Source organism: Hylobates moloch, unplaced genomic scaffold (assembly GCF_009828535.3).
Source record: "Hylobates moloch isolate HMO894 unplaced genomic scaffold, HMol_V3 SCAFFOLD_8, whole genome shotgun sequence".
Lineage (NCBI taxonomy): Eukaryota > Metazoa > Chordata > Mammalia > Primates > Hylobatidae > Hylobates > Hylobates moloch.
Genome location: NW_026652283.1, coordinates 110025432 through 110047288, shown reverse-complemented (window position 1 = coordinate 110047288; position 21857 = coordinate 110025432). Strand labels below are relative to the sequence as shown.

At 44.1% G+C, this 21857-nt stretch overlaps 1 protein-coding gene across 9 annotated transcripts in view; it reads right to left on the bottom strand.

Moving 5' to 3' along the window:
- The window catches only part of CSGALNACT1 (chondroitin sulfate N-acetylgalactosaminyltransferase 1), a 352092-nt gene that overhangs the window by 97526 nt on the left and 232709 nt on the right, over nt 1–21857 (bottom strand). For 7 of the 9 annotated variants that reach the window (XM_032162332.2, XM_058441982.1, XM_058441981.1 and 4 more), the window contains one exon: nt 1619–2548. In XM_032162332.2, coding sequence (XP_032018223.1) covers nt 1619–2252 — 634 coding nt within the window. In that variant the 5' untranslated portion in view covers nt 2253–2548. Of the gene's footprint in view, nt 1–1618; nt 2549–11418; nt 11608–16010; nt 16112–21857 lie in introns of those variants that run through there. The other 2 variants (XM_032162336.1, XM_032162335.2) reach the window with 2 other exon arrangements.

Genomic DNA, 21857 nt, shown 5'->3' with positions numbered 1-21857 from the left:
TTTCCCTGAGGGTCGGCTAGTAAACTAATACATGTGGAAATGCTTTATAAACTGTAAAGTACTATAAAATGTGATGTTGCATCATCATGATGGTTCTATTTTGAACTCTTACTATGTGCTTACCATGTGCTTACACAGGTTAGCTCCTGAACATTCTAGACATTTTTACTGTTTCATATAACTGAGTTTTTTTTTTTTTTTAATCTCACACCAAAGACGATCTTGTAAAAGATTTCTTTACCTGGCTCTAGGCATATAAAACTGATGATACACTAAAACTGCATCACTTTATGGTTCACATATCAAGTCTAAAAAAGCATAAAAGAAGAAAGTGTCCAAAGAACACAGGCATAAACAGCAGCAGGAGGGTTTTTGATTTGATGGAACAGAGTCAGTTTTGCCTGTAGGCCCATGAGACAGCGGTTGTATAACCAAAGTAGGGAGTGCGGTTAGGTGGACACGGCTGTATTTCTGGGCAAGATGAATTACATTTTATTTATTTATTTTTTTTTTTGAGACAGAGTCTCACTCTGTTACCCAGGCTGGAGGGCAGTGGCGCGATCTCGGCTCACTGCAAGCTCTGCCTCCTGGATTCATGCCATTCTCCTGCCTCAGCCTCCCAAGTAGCTGGGACTACAGGCGCCCGCCACCAGGCCCAGCTAACTTGTTCGTATTTTTAGTAGAGATGGGGTTTCACCGTGTTAGCCAGGATGGTCTCGATTTCCTGACCTCATGATCCACCTGCCTCGGCCTCCCAAAGTGCTGGGATTACAAGCATGAGCAACTGCACCTGGCCAGATGAATTATATTCTTTTCAGAAACAGGGAAAGAACTAGATGTCCTTCAAGGTACTTCTTTTCCCAAATTATTAGTTGATTTTTGAACCAGTAACAATAGATAAGTTAAGAAGACATTAACTTCCAAGAAACTGGACAAGGCTGCTGTCTTCTAAAATTAGACACAAACACAAATTAATACTAGGCTGTCCTACACCCGTGAAAAAAAGATGAGCCATCATCTCACTAGTTTCCACGTGCTCTGACAATCTGTATGATATAATGTAGAGGTTAAGGACATGGACTCTGGAGTTGACTTCCAGGGTTCAAATCCTGGTCCTGCCACTTGTTAGCTGAGCAACTTCAGCTATTTAATTAATTAAGTTACACCTCCATTTCCTCATTCCCTAATGGGGTCATTACACGGGAAAAGAGTAAGTGTGGCTGGCACATGTAAGTGTAATAATATGTGCGTGTTATTATTCTGTTCATGGGCTTGCTAACCAAGCCCAGTTACTAGAAGTGCCCTGTCATATTTTATTTGGGTTTCAAAGTTTTATGTTTATCTATTTTTAAAATGAAAGCAAGAAGTTCTACCTTCTTCTGCCAAGGAACAATGAAACTGTCCACTCAATGACTGTGGTTTCCATGAGAAAGTAAGTGGAAACAGATGTTTCTGAAAAATAAAAAGCCATGCCATACCTTTTGGTGTCACACACATAAAACTTTCCACCAGCCATCCCAGAGCCAGCTGCCAGCCTCCTGGAGCTGGAATCTGCCTGGGTGCCAGGAATCCCCAATTCCTTTTCTTCTCATTTCCCCCCAGTTCACAAAATGCTAACCTTCTATGAAATCAGAGGCCGTGTAAGGACGGTGATTGGGGCTGTTCTCTGCAGGATTGTTCAGGGTCTCCAAGGCCGATTCAATGGCTTCCACCAACTCATCCCGCTTGTCCTTCCTCACAGGCTTCTCCTCGGGGTGGCGGGTAAGGCCAGTCTCCAGCTGGTACACCTTCTGTAGAGTAAAGCTATCAAAAGGCACTGCTGCATACTCTGTGGCCAGCTTGACGCCAGCATGCACCTCTGCCTTGTCCACCTGCGAGTGCAGGAAGGCCAGGAGGTCAGCATGGGTTTTCTCTGGGGGGCTCCTGTCCAGCCCCAGGCCAGCAACATCACTGGCTTGGTACTGCCCGTTCCTGAGCTGCTCACTCCTCTCCTGCAGCTCCTCCTTGAGCTGCGCGATCTGCCGCTTCAGGCTGCTCACGTAGTTGCGGTGCTGCTCCTCCCACTCCTGCAGGACGGCCTGGTACCCCTCCTTCCCCGTGGGGCTGTTGGCCCTGGGCAGTGCCAACTGCTCCTCGTCACCTCTTGGGGTGCAGGCCAACATGTACAGGACGGAGATGACACAGCAGAGGAGCACCAGCAAAACCACCACCCGGGAAATCCACGCAAGCAGCCCCCGGCGAACCATCATCATTCAGGAATCAGCCATGCGTCCAGAACCGGTGGCATCCCTGAAAGCCGGGGCCCCCACGGAAGGGCTTCCCTGGGCTAGACCACAGGAAGCATGCGTTTGGGGCCCCCAGAGCTGATTGCATCCATTTCCTTCTAGAACGAGTTCTGCCGCTTGGAATTAACCACCACACAGAGCAGATTCTCTACTTTTAAAGGATGATCTTGCAGGCAGAAGCAATGACTTGAGTGAAATCTCCAAGTTTTCACCTTCATTCCCATCATAGCCTTCCTGATGTGCAGCCAACAGCAAGAGGGGACCTGGGAAGAAACACAAATGACATCAACACTTAATCAAGACAACGACTCCCTCATGCTCCCTATAGCAATCAATATCCAACAGATTTCCCATGAGAGTCATGGCAAATGCCTGTGATAGATGATTAAATATTGTTAAATGTGTATAAATCAGAACACAAACACACATCTGCAGGGTAATGCAAATAAGCAACAAAGGACACAGAAAAAGGATTGGAAGGAAAATGGCAAAATGTGAACAATAATTCTCTCCAGATGGAAAGATTAAGAGTCATCATTCTACTTCTATTTTTCTGTATCTTGTAATTTCTGCATAGTGGCACACGTCCTGATGGTTAAAGGGAGAAAAGCAAAAATGTTAATGACATTGGAGTTGCTGGCAGGGGACTATTTGGTCAGAGCCTGTGCTGTGTTTGTTTGTCCCCTCCAAGTCTTATGCTGAAATGTGATCCCCAGTGTTGGGAGGTGGGGCCTGGTGGGAGGTGTTTGGATCATGGGAGTGGATCCCTCAGGCATGGCTTGGTGCCATTCTTGCTGGAGCGAGTTGGCACTCTTAGCTCCCATGAGAACTCCTTGATAGAAAGAGCCTGGCGCTTTGATTCTCTCTATCCCCACTCCCTCCTGCTCCCACCATGTAATGCCTGCTGACCTTCACCTTCCACCATGAGTGGACGCAGCCTGAGGCTTTCATCAGAAGCAGATGTTGGTACCATGCTTCCTGTACAGCCTGCAGAACTGTGAGCCAGATAAACCTCTTTTCTTTTTCAGTTACGCAGCTTCAGCTATTCCTTTAGAGCAGCAAGAATGAACTAGGCCTGCCAGCAGGGGTGGATGCAGCCAGGCGAGCCCACATGCGTTCACCTGTGTGCACTCACTCAGAGCAGGCCTGAAAGAGGATCGACATGGTTCTGAGCTTTCTGATCAGGAACTGGGGAAGCACCGAGAGGTTCAAATATATAAATAATAAATTTGGACGGTAACACATCCAGAAGGGATCAGGGGACAATGGTTCCAGCTAACTCTTTGATGCCGCTTACAGACAGGAGAAGATGAATTTACCATAGAAGGGATGAGGTTGGGAGAAGAAGAGAGATCACATTCAGAAATACTGTCCTGTTGGGACCCAAATCCCAGTTATATCTCTGCTCCAGTGTCTATGAAGAATTCTGTGTCCTGAATGTTCATAAGAAATACTCAGACAGGTCCCAGGACCTTTCACATGCTCTGCACCTCAACTTTCAATCTCAACGAATGAGAAGCCAGTCTACCTGCCTGCTCCATTTTCCCCTGGGGTCACCCTTCCTGGTCCTCCACTCGTCATGGACATTTCCACAGCACACTCCTTTTCAGATGTTCTCCTTCCTTAATCCCTTTTCCTTGTCTTCCCTTACCCATCTTACCCAGAAAAAAAAAAAAAAAGAATGATTAATGGAAAATAGACCAAATACAATTTCTTGTCTAGGGACATTTTAATGAAATCTTCCTAGATGTATCTTTCTTGTTTTCTCTTTGTCGAGACAGACTCTCGCTCTGTCGCCAGGCTGGAATGCAATGGCGCAATCTCTGCTCACTGCAATCTCTGCCTCCTGGGTTCAAGGATTCCCCTGCCTCAGCCTCCTGAGTAGCTGAGACTACAGGCACTCATCACCATGCCCGGCTAATGTTTTTGTATTTTAGTAGAGACGGGGTTTCACCATGTTGGCCAGGATGGTCTCCATCTCCTGACCTCGTGATCCGCCCGCCTCAGCCTCTCAAAGTGCTGGGATTACGGCCTGAGCCGCCGTGCCCGGCCCTCCTAGATGCATCTTTCTATATCACTTCACTCACAAACAAGCTCCCTGAGGGTATCATGCCTTTGCCATTTTATAAAAACTTGTCATTTTAAGTAATCCTCATGATAACTAAATTATTCTTTATATAGTCTTCACCCGACTCAGAAAGCCAGATTCTGGGCCAATAATCTCATTTACTGGTAGTCTATCCTATTTACCAATGAGAAGAAGAGCCCAACTCAGTCAATTCGCACTTTCAGGACCCTTGGGAGAAAAGAGAGAGGTGTCCCTCTCAAAGACAGAATGTTAACAACCTCCTTTACTGAATATGCACTTGCTATGCACTATGTCTACACAACAGCTCCTCTTCTCTTACCCAGGAGGTGTGCCTCTTACTGATATCACTATGCTAACAAAATAGTTTATTTCTCAACTTTTCTGAGAAATTCAACACTTAACATTCTCATATTTCCTTCGACCCAAGGATTCTCTCTACTGTAATTTAGAACAACACACAGTTATTAGTGCTAAGTTTAAAGTGCACGTTTACCCCTGGAAGCCTTTTCCATCTGAGGAAAATCTTGGGATTTGTATAATTACTATAATTCTGTGATTGAAAACAGCTCAGCTTTGGTGTTGAGCCACCTTGCTGTTTCTAATGAAGTCTCTCAGATAAACTCATTATATCCAAGTATTAAATTACCAGTGAAGACATGTTATCATGCTATTCTGCCGCTTTCAAGACTCCTACTTTAAATAGATTGTCGTTAAAGACAAAACAAGCGAATCAAAAAACAAAAATGGAATAGTCAACACATTTTGTTGTGTTGTGGAAACTTAAATTATGCAGTTTTTCTCTCAGGGTTTTCTAATAAAATTGTATTTGCATAAAAGATGAAAATCACGTTGGTTAACTGAACACCATTTAAAAACTAAATCTGTGATTTGAATATTTAAGACTAGACTATCTTTTTGTTCTGTTTCTATAATTTTCTTCAAGATCTAGTTTGGCTTTTGAAATTCACTAGTATAAATTTCAAATTTATTTGGTATTCCACTCTTTGGAGAAAAGGAGAAAAAGTGGAAAAGAAAGATTTTTAGGAAGAATGGGCATTTTTAACAGAAATAACAAAAAGCCATAAGAACTGCTGCCAAGGAGGCAGCGATGAATTTTTCCTTTGAAATGTCAGAAGCAGATAACACGTGTTGGAAACAAAATTCCATTCTTTAACAGACAAAATATTTCTGAACCGTTCCAGCAATCTCATCTGTAAACAAAAGCTTAAAAACTGGTTACACTGAAGAGGCTGGGAGTATCTGCTTCCTGAAGTCAGGAGAGGCTTTTACCCTTTGGATTCTTGCTTCTGTGAACACTTCAGGTTTTTCCTTTGGCAGCACAAAACATCATTCTTAAAAGTGGGTGTCGGCCGGGCGCGGTGGCTCATGCCTGTAATCCCAGCACTTTGGGAGGCTGAGGCGGGTGGATCATTTGAGGTCAGGAGTTCAAGACCAGCCTGGCCAAGATGGTGAAACCCCGTCTCCACTAAAAATAAATAAAAAAATAAAAAAAAAAAGTGGGTGTTAGCTGGGCATGGTGGCTCATACCTGTAATCCCAGTACTTTGGGAGGCCAAGATGGGCACATCATTTGAGGTCAGGAGTTCAAGAGCAGCCTGGCTAACATGGTAAAACCCCACCTCTACTAAAAATACAAAAATTAGTCAGGCATGGTGGTGCGTGTGGCCTGTAATCCTAGCTAATGTGGAGGCTGAGGCATGAGAATCGCTTGAACCCGGCAGGCGGAGGTTGTAGTGAGCTGAGATTGCACCACTGCACTCCAGTCTGGGCAAAAGTGCAAGACTTGGCTCAAAAAAAAAAAAAAAAAAATGGGTGTCACCTTACCACCTCTGCCACCTTCAGGAAAAAAACACCTTGATGAGACATAACCGGACCAATATATACCTAAGCCACAAAAGCTCTGTGCAATCTCCTTCTCTGAGCAACAGTGGGAGAATTAAAGAGTTAAAATTTATATGTTCACAGACTTGCAGACGGAAAGCACCGTGTAATTAGCAAGCACTACTAGAAATTAGAGATAACAGTGAAAATACAGCTTTATGTGATCACAGCAGCATTGAGCTACTATTTTAAGAACTTTAAAAGGCACCCACATTTTTAGACCAGCTCAATCTCTTGAGGGTGGCTGTGGGACAGAGAGAGTAGGGAGCAAGGAGTCCCTGTCAACAACAAATTTTAGGACTCTTGAAAGAAGGGAGATGCATATTCCTGGGTTGTTTTTTTTTTAATTGTAGAAAATCCTTATGTTCATCAGGTTTCTTGACACTGCCATTTTTTAAATGTTCATCCTTACTATGTTTTGCCTAATACTTTCCTTTCCCTGGCCAAACCCCCAGGGATGGAACTGTGATGCATCATGTCTGAAACTGGATTTCTTGATTAGAATGAAGGAGATATCCAAGCGCAATGCCTTTCCTGCCATTCTTGCAATCTCTGAACAACAGGCAGAAGCTTCTTCGTGGTCTTCTGTGAAGGCAAAACACCCCTGCAGAGCGATGCTTGTAGGACTCACTCCAATCTGAGACCCGGAAACAACCTCCAAATAACACAGCAATGAACAAACAACAGATGACCGTCTCAGTACACTCTATCTAGGATTCTGTCTTTACTCATCCATACAACAAATAGACACTAAGCACTTAGTATGTTCAATGCACTGTATAAAAAGTTACAGGAGATGAAAAGGTGAACCAAGAACAAATCCCAGCCTCAACAAACTTACTAGCTTGTAGAGGAACTAACGTCCTTTCAAATAACTATAATTTGAGCCCCAAACAGACAAATACCATTTAAAATAGATATAGTGTTAATGTCATGTTCCCATCGACCAAATGTATGGGTGAGGAGTGGGAGATGGGAGGATCTGAAAAGTACAAATATAATACATTTTAAAACGACAAAAGTTTAAGATAAACCTTATGTGTCACCAAAATTTGTCAAGATAAGATATCCAAAGTAGTTACAGGTACTGTTTACCACTTCATCTCAGAAGGTAAAACGAAGACAGGTCAGGTTTGTTTCACAGCCTAAGACTTAACCAAAATGTGGCCAGTACATACCGGGATTTCTATGAATAGGACAGAAGTTGCTCTTAGTTTGAGTGTAAGCATTTCACTCTGCAGATTTCAGTGAACATTTTGGTCACCAGAGCTGTGTACTCTGCCAAGATATGCCTACTAATGTCCACAAGAAGCTCATAAATCAAGAAAGACTCAAGGACAAGCCCTGCCGATGAAACTCTGTCAGGGTCAGCAGCGGGCAGAAAGGACAGTGGCTTCATGGCGAGGCCAGGGCAGGCAGCACTACATGCTACAATGACAGGCCTTGTAAGTGATAAAGGAAACTATTCAAGGAGTGGCAATAAATTCTGCAAGACATCTCCACCCCGTGTGCAGACACAGCCAAAAGGCTTGATGGAGAAAAAAACAAGCAGTGTCTATGGGGTCAGGAAGTGGTAGACCAAAGCCCTAATGCTGCAGTGCGAGTCCATTCCACTTGGGCACACACAATGAGCTCTTTGACAGCAAGGGCACAAACTAACCTTCAGTCAAAGGATTAGCTGTACCAACAGAACATAAACTCAAGTCATATCTCTCGGATAAACATACCATCCTGGATGTGTGTGGAAAGGATTCTTAGAGTTTTCAAATGCTCTCAAAAATGGATATAAAGTCAGCACTGTAAACTTTATTTGAACATATGGCTTCATTTAGAATTCCCTCTACTCCAGTTGAATTCCTGTAGGCAGGGTGTGATAGCCAGGTTCCAAGATGGCCCTCAATGGTCCCTGCCTCCTGGTAGTCATACCACTGTGTGTTTGCTCCCACACCGTACTGGGGACTTGATGTGAGTGATTTTATTAGTCTGTTCTCACATTGCTATGAAGAACTACCTGAGACTGGGCAATTATAGAGAAAAGAGGTTTAACTGACTCACAGTTCCATAGCTGTACAGGAGGCATGGCTGGGGAGGCCTCAGGAAACTTACAATCTTGGTGGAAGGGAAAGCAAGCATATCTTCACATGGCAGCAGAAGAGACAGAGTAAAGGGGGAGGTGTTACACACTTTTAAACAACCAGATCTTGTGAGAACTCACTCACTATGATGAAAACAGCAAGTGGGAAATCTGCCCCCCATGATCCAATCATCTCCCACTAGGTCCCTCCCCCAACACTGGGGATTACAATTCAAAATGAGATTTGGGTGGGGACACAGAACCAAACCATATCGGTGACCAACAAATATGGCTGAAGTGGTATGGCACTTGTGAGATTAAGTTGTAAAAGGGGGCAGCTTCTGTCTTGGGTGCCCTCTCTCCCAAGCAAGCTGCTGTGTTGTGAGCAGCCCTGTGGAGGGGCCCGTGGATGAGGAACTGAAGCCTCCAGCTGACCGACAGCTAGCAAGGAACAGAGGCAGACCTGCCGGCAACCCCCTGAAAGAGCTTGAAAACGCATTCTGTAGCCACAGTTAAGGCCTGAGATGACTGCAACCAGAGAACTTGATTGCAACCCTGAACCAAAACTATCCAGCTAAGCTGCTCGCGGACTCCTGACCCTAAAACCTTGTGAGATAATAAATGTTTGTTACTTTAAGATAAGTTTTGGAATAATTTGTTACATTCCAACAGATAGATAACTAATTCACAGGGTCACAGACTTCAGATTTACATAAAAATGCTATCTCTCAACCATACACTATTTTTCATTTTACAAAATGATTTAATATGCCTTATCTCCTATGATGCAATAATCTTGTGACATCAGAAATACATTAATCAGTTCTCAGTTTGAGAAAATAAGGCTCAGAGAAGTTATGAGACTTGTCTAAAACCACACAACCTGCAAGATATAGAAATGGGACTCAAACCCGTCTTTGACTTGAAGCCCAATATGCTTTCTTCCAAAGCCCTCCGAGATTTTATTTTTGAACAATAGTCATTAATCCAAAAATTTTTTTTAAGTGTCAGGGACTTTAGGAAAACTGTAAAGTTAAAATGTAATTATGTTTTAGAGGAACACTGTTTCCAGAAACCAGAGTCAACAATGTTGTGTTGCATAGAAGTAGTTGACTATTACAACACACAGGCCAAGTTAACTGAGAAGTGATGAAGCACAGCAGGTCTGCTTCCCTTCCAGTCATTGTCTTTGCAGCCAGTGGCAGCACAACCCACCAAGCTGCTTAAGCCAGAACCAAGAAAACCATCCCTAGCCTTTCATTCTCCATCATCTTCTGCCATTGACTTATTACCATGTCAAAATGCTTCCTCTTCCAAAAGTATCTCAAATCAGTTCTCACACCTCTACCTCCACCACCACCCTACTCAAGGCTCCATCATCTCCTACCCAGACCATGCACTAGACACTGAATATTAGAGGCGGGTTGTGGACATAGGACGATGGCGACAACGTGGGACAAAGGAGGACAGCAAAGGTCTTAACATGAAAGGAAAATACCTGAAAATGTAATGGAAGACACATGAAAGCCACTATAATGACTGAAAGACCCTAACGCTCCCAATTCCTACACCCAGTACATTCTGTTCATCAAATTTTCTCTCTCTATATATATGTATTTTGTGCCATCTGCCTGCTGCTAAAGAAAATGAGTATATACAACCAACACCTACAACTGCTAGAGTCCATAATAATCTATCTCTTGTACAAAATTAATTAGTTTAGGGCTGAGGCCCAGTTATGTCATTGCTTAAAGAAAGAAAAATGTTCTGAGAGATGCATCGTCAGTCAATTTTGTTGTTATGTGAACATCATGGAGTGTACTTTCACAAACCTAGATGGTAGACCTACCGCACACCTGGGCCATATGGTATATAGCCTATTGCTCCTAGGCTAACAAACCTGTACCACATGTGGCTATAATAAGTACTGCAGTCAACTGTAACACTATGGTATTTGTGTATCTAAACATATCTAGACAAAGAAAAGGTACAGCAAAAATATAGTATTATAATTATAGAACCACCCACATGTATTCGGTCCATTGACAAAATGTTACACATCACATAACTGTACTTTCAAAGAAGTCAAAATGACCTGAAAATGAGCATAATAGCTTATCATCTCCCCAAACCACATCCACGGAGAAGTTTCAGAGCAGGGTTTTCAGGTGTCAGAGATCTTTCTGGAATGCAGTTTCTTTTTTCCATTGAGACTTTCATTAGCATCTATATATGGGCCAAGTGCCTTATCTTCAGCTATGTTCTTGATAGCAACTAAAGCAGTTCAGTATTACTGTGTATGCACTAAGAGGTGCTTGAGCCAAATCCCAGCGAGAGGACAGGGGTCCCATTGGGGTGTCAACCATTAAATGCCAAGAGTTTGGAGTTGGCTGTGGAAGAATCCGAAGCCTTCTTCCCTGACCCCCTCCAGCCCTGACACCGAGCTACTTACCACAGGTACCAGCTCGGGTTTCACACAGACAGCAGTCTGCATGGGCAGCTGCCTTGGTGGCCCTAGCAGTTTTGCTGCTTTTCCTCCTCTTTCCTCAACACTGAAGATGAGCTGTCTCCAAACATTAATTAAACATAAATAGCACATTTCAGGCAGTCATACAACTTTTGAACACAGACTATATATATAAATGTATTTATTTAAAAATTATATAAAGTCCAGGCACAGTGGCTCTCGCCTGTGATCCCAGCACTTAGAGAGGCTGAGGCAGGCAGATCCCTTGATGTTAGGAGTTTGAGACGAGCCTGGCCAGCATGATGAAACCCCGTCTCTACCAAAAAAAAAAAAAATACAGAAGAGAATTAGCCTGGCATGGTTGCTCATGCCTGTAGTCCTAGCTGCTTGGGAGGCTGAGGAAGGAAAATCACTTGAACCTGGGAGTTGGAGGTTGCAGTGAGCTGAGATCACTCCACTGCACTGCAGCCTGGGCAACAGAGCAGAAATGTCTCCAAAAGAAAATCAAAATATTATATACAAGCTTTATAATGTAGTATTATGTATTTACAACATATCTAAAATAATAAAGCGTAAAACATTTTTAAATAATATTGTCTCACCCTGATGGACCATCCTGGACCCCACAGACACCTAGCTCCAGGTTTCCAGTAGTTGATCTTCTGACTGCATTACAAGTGTCCTTGGGACAGGGCTCTTGCCACAACTGATTCCAGGGCCCCAGTGCCAGGAACATGACTTGATCCCCCATTCCTTCGGGAACCCAGCCTCAGAGCGCCTTTCCTGCCTCTGGACCCCACTATCTCTATCTCAGGGTCCCCAGCACCTGCTGTCAGGCCATGTGAACAAACTGCCAGGACTCCACCCACAACCCACTTCCCTTCCTTCCTCACTCAAAAGACTTAGGCTCAGCCTTCAGGATGCTCCTTGAGTCTTCCCTGTGAGGTCCACCTATCTCCAGGCTCAGAGGGCGTGTTCTCCGGGGACCAGCACTGACCCAGCCCAGGGGAACAGGCTTGCAGATGACTTCACAGTCAGGAATTCCCTAGGAGGGAGGGACCCTCCATCCCCTCAACTCCTCGTTGGTCTTTTAAAAGAATTCTCAATAGAAAAGCAACTGAGAATAAACACGTAAGTGTAAATAAAAAGAAATAATAATAAATAATAAAATAAATAAATAAATAAATAAAAGAATTCTGATTCAATTTCCCTGCCTTGAAGCAGAAAAACGGAAATGTGGCAAAAAGAAACTGGCACCTGCTAATCAGAAAATGAAAGCACATTGATCACAACCACAAGCACCAAAAGACCAAAAAACAGACCCAAGTCTTCTTTTGTTTTTGAGTTTGATTTTTAATTTGCTGGCAAAACTTTAGAGACGAGGCCTGATGGAGAGGGGCTTCCTGTCTATGCCAGACCGTCTAGTCCCATTCCTTGCAATCACCACCCTTGCTTCAGGAAGACCTAAGGCAGGTAGTTGGCACGGGTGGTGGTCACGGACCCCAGAGGGTGCAATGAGGGCAGGACACTGGCATAAGAAGCTACTCAAGCCAGGTGTACAGAATAAAGATGCTTCTTGCAGCTGTAAGACGTCTCAAGCACACATGTGGGGCTGAGTCAGCTGCCAAACCCTGCAGAGAGACCTGCCTCCCAGAGTCCTTTGGGGCTCTTGGTGCCAGTTCTCACCCCAAACTGGAAACCACATGAAACCAGCCTTCCAACACCCTCCCCTTGTTCTTAATTACAAGCACTTAGTGAGCATTTACTTTGGGGCCAGACATTATAGAAAGCACTTCACAAATATTATCTCATTTAATCCTCATAACAATCCTATGAGCTACATCTTATTATTCCCATTAAAGAAACAGAAACTGAAGCTTAAAGCAATGAACTAACTCAACACAGATGCTCAGCTGGCAAGCAGCAGAGCCCAGCTTCAAACCCAGCTCCGTCTGATTCTTACCCACCACGCTATACTGTTCAACTCCCTTCATAATCTCGAACTGCTGGCTGAGACCTGCTCCTCATTCTACACCCAGTGTACCCAATTTTTCTTGTTTCTGAACTCATAAATATCATTTATGAGCTTGCCTGGCCCCTCAAACGTGGTATGAATCACTGCTTCTCTAGTTAAAATGTTTTGTACCCCCATGTAGCTGTGATTTGCATTTACGCATCTCTCAACAGCTAGGCCAACTCACACTATCCTGACAAATAATCCCCATCCCAGCATGCCCAGTGTGAGCCTTGCTCTATCCCTGCAACTGGGGCCAGGCAGAATATCTTCGCAACATTCAAGTGTTTCTAAGTGATTCTACCAGACCCTCCAGCCGTGTGGCCTCCACAGACCAGGCTCTGGGCGGGCTGGGGGAATGTCACCCATTACTCCTTGGGTCTGGCCCTTGGGCTTCCATGATGGGAGCCCCCAGGAGGGGGTGAGATGCTGGAAGTGGCTGCTTTCTGGGGATCGAGGTGAACACAGCAGGCCCGGCAGTCCCAGTGGTTCAAGTGCTGCCTTTGCTCCTGGAGTTTCCATTTCCAGCTGGAATCTGCAGCCACATTTATTTCCTGTTCTCCATTCCCTGTTCTGGCCATGACCCACTACCCATCTGGAGGGGTGGCTGGTTTTTAGTTGAGATGCCTCAAACCTGATATGTGGGTAAAAGACGCCAGGAGTTTATACTCACATATCAAGTTTGAAGCATCTCAATTAAAAAGCATCATGGCAAGTAGAATTTTTAAGCAACTAAGAAATGTTCTTTGAAAGAGAAAAAGAGGGCTAGGCATGGTGACTCACACCTGTAATCTCAGCACTTTGGGATGCCGAGGCGGGAAGGCCACCTGAGGTTGAGAGTTCGAGATCAGCAGTCTGACCAACATGGAGAAAAACCGTCTGTACTAAAAATAAAGAATTAGCTGGGTGTGGTGGCAACATGACTGTAATACCAGTTACTCGGGAGACTGAGACAGGAGAATCACTTGAATCTGGGAGGAGAGTTTGCCGTGAGCCGAGATTGCACCACTGTCCTCCAGCACAGTCAACAAGAGTGAAACTCCGTCTCAAAAAAAAAAGAAAAAAAAAAAGAGGAAGAAGAAGAAAAAGAGAACATCTCTAGGAGGGTTAAACTGATCACTATGGAAGGCTCTCCTGCCAAACACTGTGTATTAGTCCACTTTCATACTGCTGATAAAGACGTGCCCGAGAGTGGGTCATTTATAAAAAGAGGTTTAATGGACTCACAGTTCCACGTGGCTGGGGAGGCCTCACAATCATGGCGGAAGGTGAACAGCTCATCTTACATGGCAGCACACAAGAGAGAATGAGAGCCAAGCCCAAGGGGTTTCCCCTGACAAAAACATCAGATCTCCTGAGACTTATTCACTATCAGGAGAACATTACAGGGGAAACCACACCCATGATTCAATTATCTCCCACCAGGTCCCTCCCACAACACGTGGGAATTATAGGAGCTACAATTCAAGATGAGATTTGGGTGGAGACACAGCCAAACCATATCACACTCAGTTCTCTCTTCTTTCCTCTAGAGCACTGCAAAAGTAGATGCCCATGTAATGGCCATGTGTCAAACTAACATTCCCCTGTGCAGGCAGAAACCAGCCCTGGCACTGGGGAAGACTCCAAGACTCAGGGAAGTAAGCACCTGGAGAGATCAGGGTCTGAGGTCACATCACACAGCTTCCAGAGAAATGCATGCTGTTAATTAACAGAGAGGGGACTAAGTTAAAAACGAGCATCTCTCCCCAGCCAAGTACTTTCTGATACAGGAGTTAAGAAGCAATCACTTAGGCAGATAGTAAGGGTATGGGAGTCCTCAGTAAGGCTTTCTTTTAAATGAAAAGCAGCCCAAATCATTTTCTAACAAAGAGTAGCCTTTAAAGTCCAGCCCCAGACATACATAAGCAAGATGGGAGTTTGCATGGATGATTATCAGCAGGACCTAATGACTAGATGTGCTCAAGATGGCGGCTCCATCTTCCCTTCTCTTTATCAGCAACGTGTACTGTAAGGAGCAGACAAAATGGTGCCAATCAACTGGAAAGCCTATTTGCATAATAAGATTAGGGTGGGGCGACCAACCTTCCCCACACACTATGTAAACATCATACCTAATCAAACCAATCTGTGAGCTCTATGTAAATCAGAGACTGCCTCCTCAAACCAGACTATACAATCCTGTGCAGTCTCTGCTAGTCAGTTCTTTTTCTGCTCTGAGACCCCTTCCTCTGTAGAGAGAGCTGTTTCTCTTTTTCTCTTCTGCCTATTAAACCTCTGCTCCTAAACTCCTCATGTGTGTCCGTGTCCTCAGTTTTCCTGGTACACCACGAGGAACCACACGGTATATACCCCAGACAATGTAGCTGCTTCACTTCCAGCTAAGCCATCAGCAGAGGCCCTAAGCAGACTGCAGGCAGACGTGCTGAGTGTAGACATCAGCCACAAGGCGGGATCAGAGGTGTGAATCACCACACTCTGTTGGGAAGGCTAAGATGGCTTCACTAGCAAAACAGGCTCAACTTTACTTATTTATAGTGAAAAGCAGCACAGAAAGAAGAAAAACAAAGCTCTCTCCTTTATGATAAAATGATCCTTGTACATTATGAGCAGACAGAAGAGGGGAACTGAGGATGAGAAACAATGTGTACCCAATGCCTTGACCAGGTATGAGCTGATGGTTTTAAAACATTCTTTTGACACAGCTCTCTAAGAACAAAACATTATGGAAAGCCCAATTCATTAAAAGATACAGGTAAAAGTGTTCACTTTGAGTCTAAGGTAGTGACCTAGTCCTCTCGGGCAGCCGTGGGGGTGGGGGTCTACCAAGTACTGCTGGAGAATCCTTGGACCTTCTCCATCACCTGTTGTCTCACTTAAACCTCATAATAACTTTAATGGCGAGTTGTTGATCCCCATTCTCCTAGACTAGGAAACTAGGATTCAGCAGGGCGGGGTGACTCGCCCACACAGCTAGTAGGCCCCCATATCCTGAAGCACCACCACAATGATCTGCTTCAATCAGCCTTACGTTGCAAAAAGTAGACAGAGCTTCTCAATATATACAGAATTAAACAGCAGCACAGGGGAAGGCGATGGCCACAGCAGGGCAAAAGAGAAAGAGCAGGCCAGCTGAGAAAACATGCAGCAGGGAACCCTGGAAATAGGACAAAACATCACCTCTAAAGAGAATCACTGGTGCCGACAGCTGTCTCGTGAAGTGCCAAATCATGCTTTGATCTGAAGGCGAGAGTTGGAGGATGAGTGTGACACTCTCCCTCCTCTCCATCTCAGGCTCCCCTGGGTGAGACACTCTGCTTTGCTGCCAAGAGCGACAACATAGTAATTAAAGCTTGTCTTCAAGAGCGACAACATAGTAATTAAAGCTTGTCTTCTTGGGCACTTGCGGTCACCTAACGGCTGCTGTATGCTCCCTTCTCCCAGGGGTGGCATTCCGGTCTCTCCACCCACAATCCTTCTCACCAGCCAGCATGATGGAGAAGCCTGGTCTGCCCCAGGCATCATGGAAGAACGGAGTCTGCGCAGTGGTCTCCCCATCCCCCACCAGCACAGTCCCTAAGGAAGGATACCTGGGAACATTGCTACACTGAAAGGTGCAGGCACCCACTCTGGAGAGTACATGGAGGCATGTTCTGGAGAGTTCTGCTGGCGTGTTCGAGGTGAGAGGGGTTAAGAATGAAACTTTTACTTTTAGTTAAGACAAAATAAACAGCCTAACTCCTCTGAGCTCTCCTCTTCCTTCCCCACCTACAAAAAGATATGAGCACACAAATGAGGGGCTTTCTTTTAGAAAGTGGTTATTATAGAACGGGACTACAGAATGCACGTATTGTGCAGAATTATTTTAGAAACTCCATGAAGCTACATCAACCAAGGCTTCTCTCTTTGTGCCATCTATCTGAACAGAAAAATGGAATAAAAAATGTAGGGAAAAATAACAAGAGGAAACTCAGTAACACATAAATGCAAGCTGCATTGTTATTTTTGGTAAAAGTAAGACCTACAGATAATATTGCAGACAATATTTTTAAGGCTGTAGCTCCAGTCTCCCCCCCAGGCCTATCAGTCCCTCTCCTGGAGTCCCTCACTCCTGGCACCTGCCGCCAATCCTATCTTATAGTCAGCAATCTCTACTAGGGAGTTAGTAGATTATTATGGCATTAGCTAAAAAACATTTCAAGATTTCATGCCTGTAAAGAAATGTACGTGCAGTAGAAATTGTCCTGTTTCTATGTACAGATAGATGCCACAGGACAGTTATTTAATCCAAGTTTTAAAGTTTAATACTGTTGAACATTCCACTAATATGTTCTCTCTGCATCACTCTTAAAATATTCCATTCTCTCTCAGTAGACTTTCCTCTCATAATTAACCCCATGCTATCTGCATCTTCCTTTTAACTTTCCGATACCTCCTATGAGGTAGGTTCTGTTAATACTATAACCATTTTGCAGACAGAGAAGGACAATGAGACAGAGGTTATTAACATGTCCAAACGCCACAGCGAATCGGCGTCTCTAGTCCAGTGTTGTCTGTGCTCTTAAGCACCATGCCACATGGCTTCTCTAAAATCTACAGAGGTCCTTTAGCAGATGCATGTTCACCATGAGGAAAAGCACTGATAGGTTAATATGGAAACACAGAATGCCCTTTCAACACACCGTCCGGGAGCGTAAGAGCAAAAGAGAGGTGTGGGGGAACACATCAGAGCAAAAGGCCCTCATTTCATGGCAGAAAATTTAAACTGATAGGATGAAATTTCATCCTATAGGTAATGGCTAGCCAGCTGTCTAAGATTTTAAACAATAGACTCACACGATCAGAATTGAATTTTAGCAAATAAGCATTGTTGAGATGAACTGGAGAGGAAAGAGTGGCACTGGGGACACCAGATATGAGGCTATTACAGTGTTCTAAATAAAGGCCAGGGAAGCCTTCAACCCAGGCCACAGCACTAAAGATAGAAGAAGTACACCAATTATACGAGGAGAGAAAAAAAAAAAGCTATCCATCAAGAGTAGGGCCCAGGGGGCCTGCACGGTGGCTTACATCTGTAATCCTAGCACTTTGGGAGGCTGAAGTGGGTACATCACTTGAGGTCAGGAGTTTGAGAACAGCCTGGCCAACATGGTAGAAACCCATCTTTACTAAAAACACAAAAATTAGCCAGGCGAGGTGGTGTGCGCTTGTAATCCCAGCTATTCAGGAGGCTGAGGCAGGAGAATCGCTTGTAACGGGGAGGTGGAGGCTGCAGTGAGCCGAGATCACACCACGAGACTCCGTCTCAAAAAAAAACAAGAAGAAGAAGAAGAAGAGCGACAAGGTTTAACATGTACATTTCTGAGGATGGAGCTGCCACTGAAAAATAACACACACAACAGAAGTTCTAGGAGAAAGATAAATTTGGTTTCATAGACTTGCAAACTTTGCTCTGCCTGCAGGAATGGAAGATAAGAGAGGGGGACTTTGAAAACAGAACTCTGCTGGCATTCTTCAAATTACTGCACAGGCAAGCATCTGCTCTACCAATCCCTGAGTCGTGGTAAGACTTCACATGTCCATTTGTTCTGACTCTGTAAGGTGCTTCCACATCTTGTATTTCCCTTTCTCCTAGCAGCCAATGCAGTGGTTGACATCACAGGCTCTGAGGATGAGACCATTTGAGCCCTGCAGTTGTTTGGTTTCTCGAAGCCTTTGTCTCCCACACCTGAGGAGCACAGAAAGGCTTGTCTTAGAGAGTCCTCATGACATACTCAGCACAGTGCCTGTAACAGGGTTAATATGAAATCAGCGTGAGCTAAATTAAGGTCAAAACCGTACTAGTGAGAGAAACATGGCATGGACATCACTTTGCTGATGAGAAAACTACCACCAAGAAATAAATAGCTGGTGTGTATACACAGGTACAGAGCTGGTAGAAAGCGCAGTCAGAACCAGAACTCACAACTCGCGATTCTTCATCTTTTGCCTGTAAATTTGCACTTTCCAAATTTTAAATCAAAATAACGCACGTTCTTACCTCTCCAGATCCATTTATTTTAAGAAAAGAAAACCATAGTAAATTTGAAAAACTCTCTCTAAAATGCCGTTTAAACAAAGTGGTACAGATTCCATTAGGGATGATGGGAGATTTTAAAAGGCAACGTATGTAAAATGCTTAGCCCAGTGTCCTGGCACAGTGGAGGAGGACATTAGGTCGGGGGACAACAGATTCCATAGTTGTAGACATGGGGCTGCAAGCAGCAGGAGCATTTTTTTACACCAGGAACTTACCAGAAGGACTCTGGGTACACCTTGGTCAAGTTCTGACCTGCAAACTCACTCTTCAAGGTGCAGCAAGCACATTTGGGAGAAATCTCAAAACCTCGTAAGTTATTTTTAAATTGAAATTTTCCAGGAGCTCAAAATATGATTCGATACACTAATGTTCTAATTTCAGCTACTGGTACTAGACATATTCCCAAGGCTCAAAAAAAATTTAAACAATAAAAGATTCTTCCCAAAATAAGGCTGCAAGGTGTCTCTGGTGGGCGGAGTTTCCTGATTCCCTCTTGAGACTGCATGCTACTATCCTGACATATAACAAGGCTCAGTTCAACGCTGCCTAGGAGAGGCATAAAATGCCTCCACGTGAAAGATGAGTTGGAATATGATCCTTTTGATTACACTCATGTGAAGCTGCAACAATTGCGGACATTACTACCACTGCATTGCAAAAATCTACAAGGAACAAGACCATCAGAGTTCCATGTCATGTAATAGTGACCTACATTGAAGCAAGCACCTGTGAAAGAGGGGTAGGGGCACCACCTTCTTACGCCACACCCACCCCGCTCTACAGGAAAGTGGCATGTGAGATGCTCCTAAACAGCATTATTACACAGTACTAGTTTTATTTCCTTATTTGCAGACAGGGTCTCACTCTGTTGCCCAGGCTGGAGTGCAAAGGCACGATCATGCTTCACTGCAGTCTTGAATTCCAGGGCTCAAGCCATCCTCTCACCTCAGCCTCTGGAGGAGCAGGGACTACAGATGCATGCCACGATGCCCAGCTAATTTTTTTTTATTATTTTTTGTAGAGACAGAGTATTGCAATGTTGCCCAGGTTGGTCTTGGACCAACCTTGCTCCAGTGATCTGCCCACCTTGGCCTCCTAAATTGGAGATTACAGGCAGGAGCCACCACGCCCAGGCTACATTGTACTACTGCAACAGAGAACAACTTTTCTGGGATTCAGTAAATAATGTTAGAAATAATGTGAATTGTATTCGCGTAGTCATCAAATATGTATTAAACGCTTACTGCATGGAAGGGACCGTACCAACTATCACAGGAGACAAAGAGAAGGGTCAGTTGAGATCCCTGTCCTCACCAGGGTAATGGGAAGTGGCAAGGACAGTTCTAAAAACAATGTTTATGTCAAGGGAATGTGATCAGTCATTCGCGATATAAACAAAACACTGCCGTAGTTCAGAGAAGACAAAGATCATCTGGTTGGACAAATCAGAGAAGCTTCTGCAGAGCCTTTTACGGTGAGTATTATTTGTCAGGTAGAGATGGAAACACTTGGGAGAATACCCAAATCATCATGGATACAAAATATGCAGCACAGCCAGGCACAGTAGCTAATACCTTTCATCCCAGTGCTCTGGGAAGCTGAGGTGGGGGGATCACTTAAGGCCAGGAGTTTGAGACAAGCCTGGGCAACACAGCAAAACCTCATCTCTAAAACATAAAAATTAGCTCGGTATACTGGTACATTCCTGTAGTCCTAGCTCCTTGGAAGGATGAGGCAGGAGGATCGCTTGAGCCCAGGAGTTCAACGCTACAGCGATGATCACGTCATCTCACCCCAGCCTGGGCAACAGAGCAAGATCCTGTCTCTCTGAAAAAACACTGCAACAGATCTAATTAAGATTTTCCATTCCCACCATTCCCACTTCAATTCCGCTGTTAAGGATTCATGTTATTTTAATAATAAGAGGAAAAAATAGAGAACTCGAAACTCACCATTTAATCAACCATGCCTAATTTTTTTTTTAGATTTTGTTTTTCTAGTCTGTTTCTTTTCGCTTTCAAACCCTTTACATATTTCCCAGGGCAAGGTGAAATACAATGAGCCTTGTCGTAGTCTTAATTTTTTTAATATTAGTTCCTTCCATATAGTAGGAAGAGTTGGGATTTTTTTTTTTCTTAACACTAAGCTAATGAGTCTCAAGACTGATATAAATGCAATTATCCTGTGGAGTGGTGAGTATAAGGACACTCCAGCTTTTAATAAACATTGCTTATCCCTATTAAAAGCCTACAATGTGATAAGGTTTGTAAGCCCTTAGCTACAGAGGGCTGGGACCATTGATTGCCTAAGCCCCCAAGATGTTTATTTCCAGCTTCCTGGCTCAATGATAGAACAGACATAAGCAAGAACATAACAAAACAAGGTGTACCTTTATGGAACATCCCGCAGCCTCAGCTTAAGAATCAGACAAAAGATGCTAGAAATAAAGACAGAGAGAGAGAGAGAGACAGAGACAGAGACCATCCCCACTACAGACACTTGTAAACCAGAACAGTACCTCTGAGGACCAGCCAAGGAAATTGAGAAATAGTGCTTAGCACAAACTGACGACAGCATTGCTTATGATTTACTACTTTGTCACATCTTTATTTCCAGCAATTCAGAAAAGCAAGCATGCCCCTTAAGTATGGAAACTTTGTGTTCTTTGTCCAATATATATGTATCTGCCAGGCCTGGCTCTCCTTCCAGGGCAATCCCTGGTACCAAACTGATGAAAAACTAATGTCAATTTTCTTTAAACAAACGTGAAAATGGCTTGCAGAGTACAAACTAAAACACTCGTTGTGGGTGGCATCATTACTGCTTTTATCTTTATTTCTACTGGCATTAAAAACTTGCAGAATGGCTGGGCGTGGCAGCCCATGCCTGTAATCTCAGCATTTTGGGAGGCTGAGGCCGGCGGATCATTTGAGATCAGGAGTTCAAGA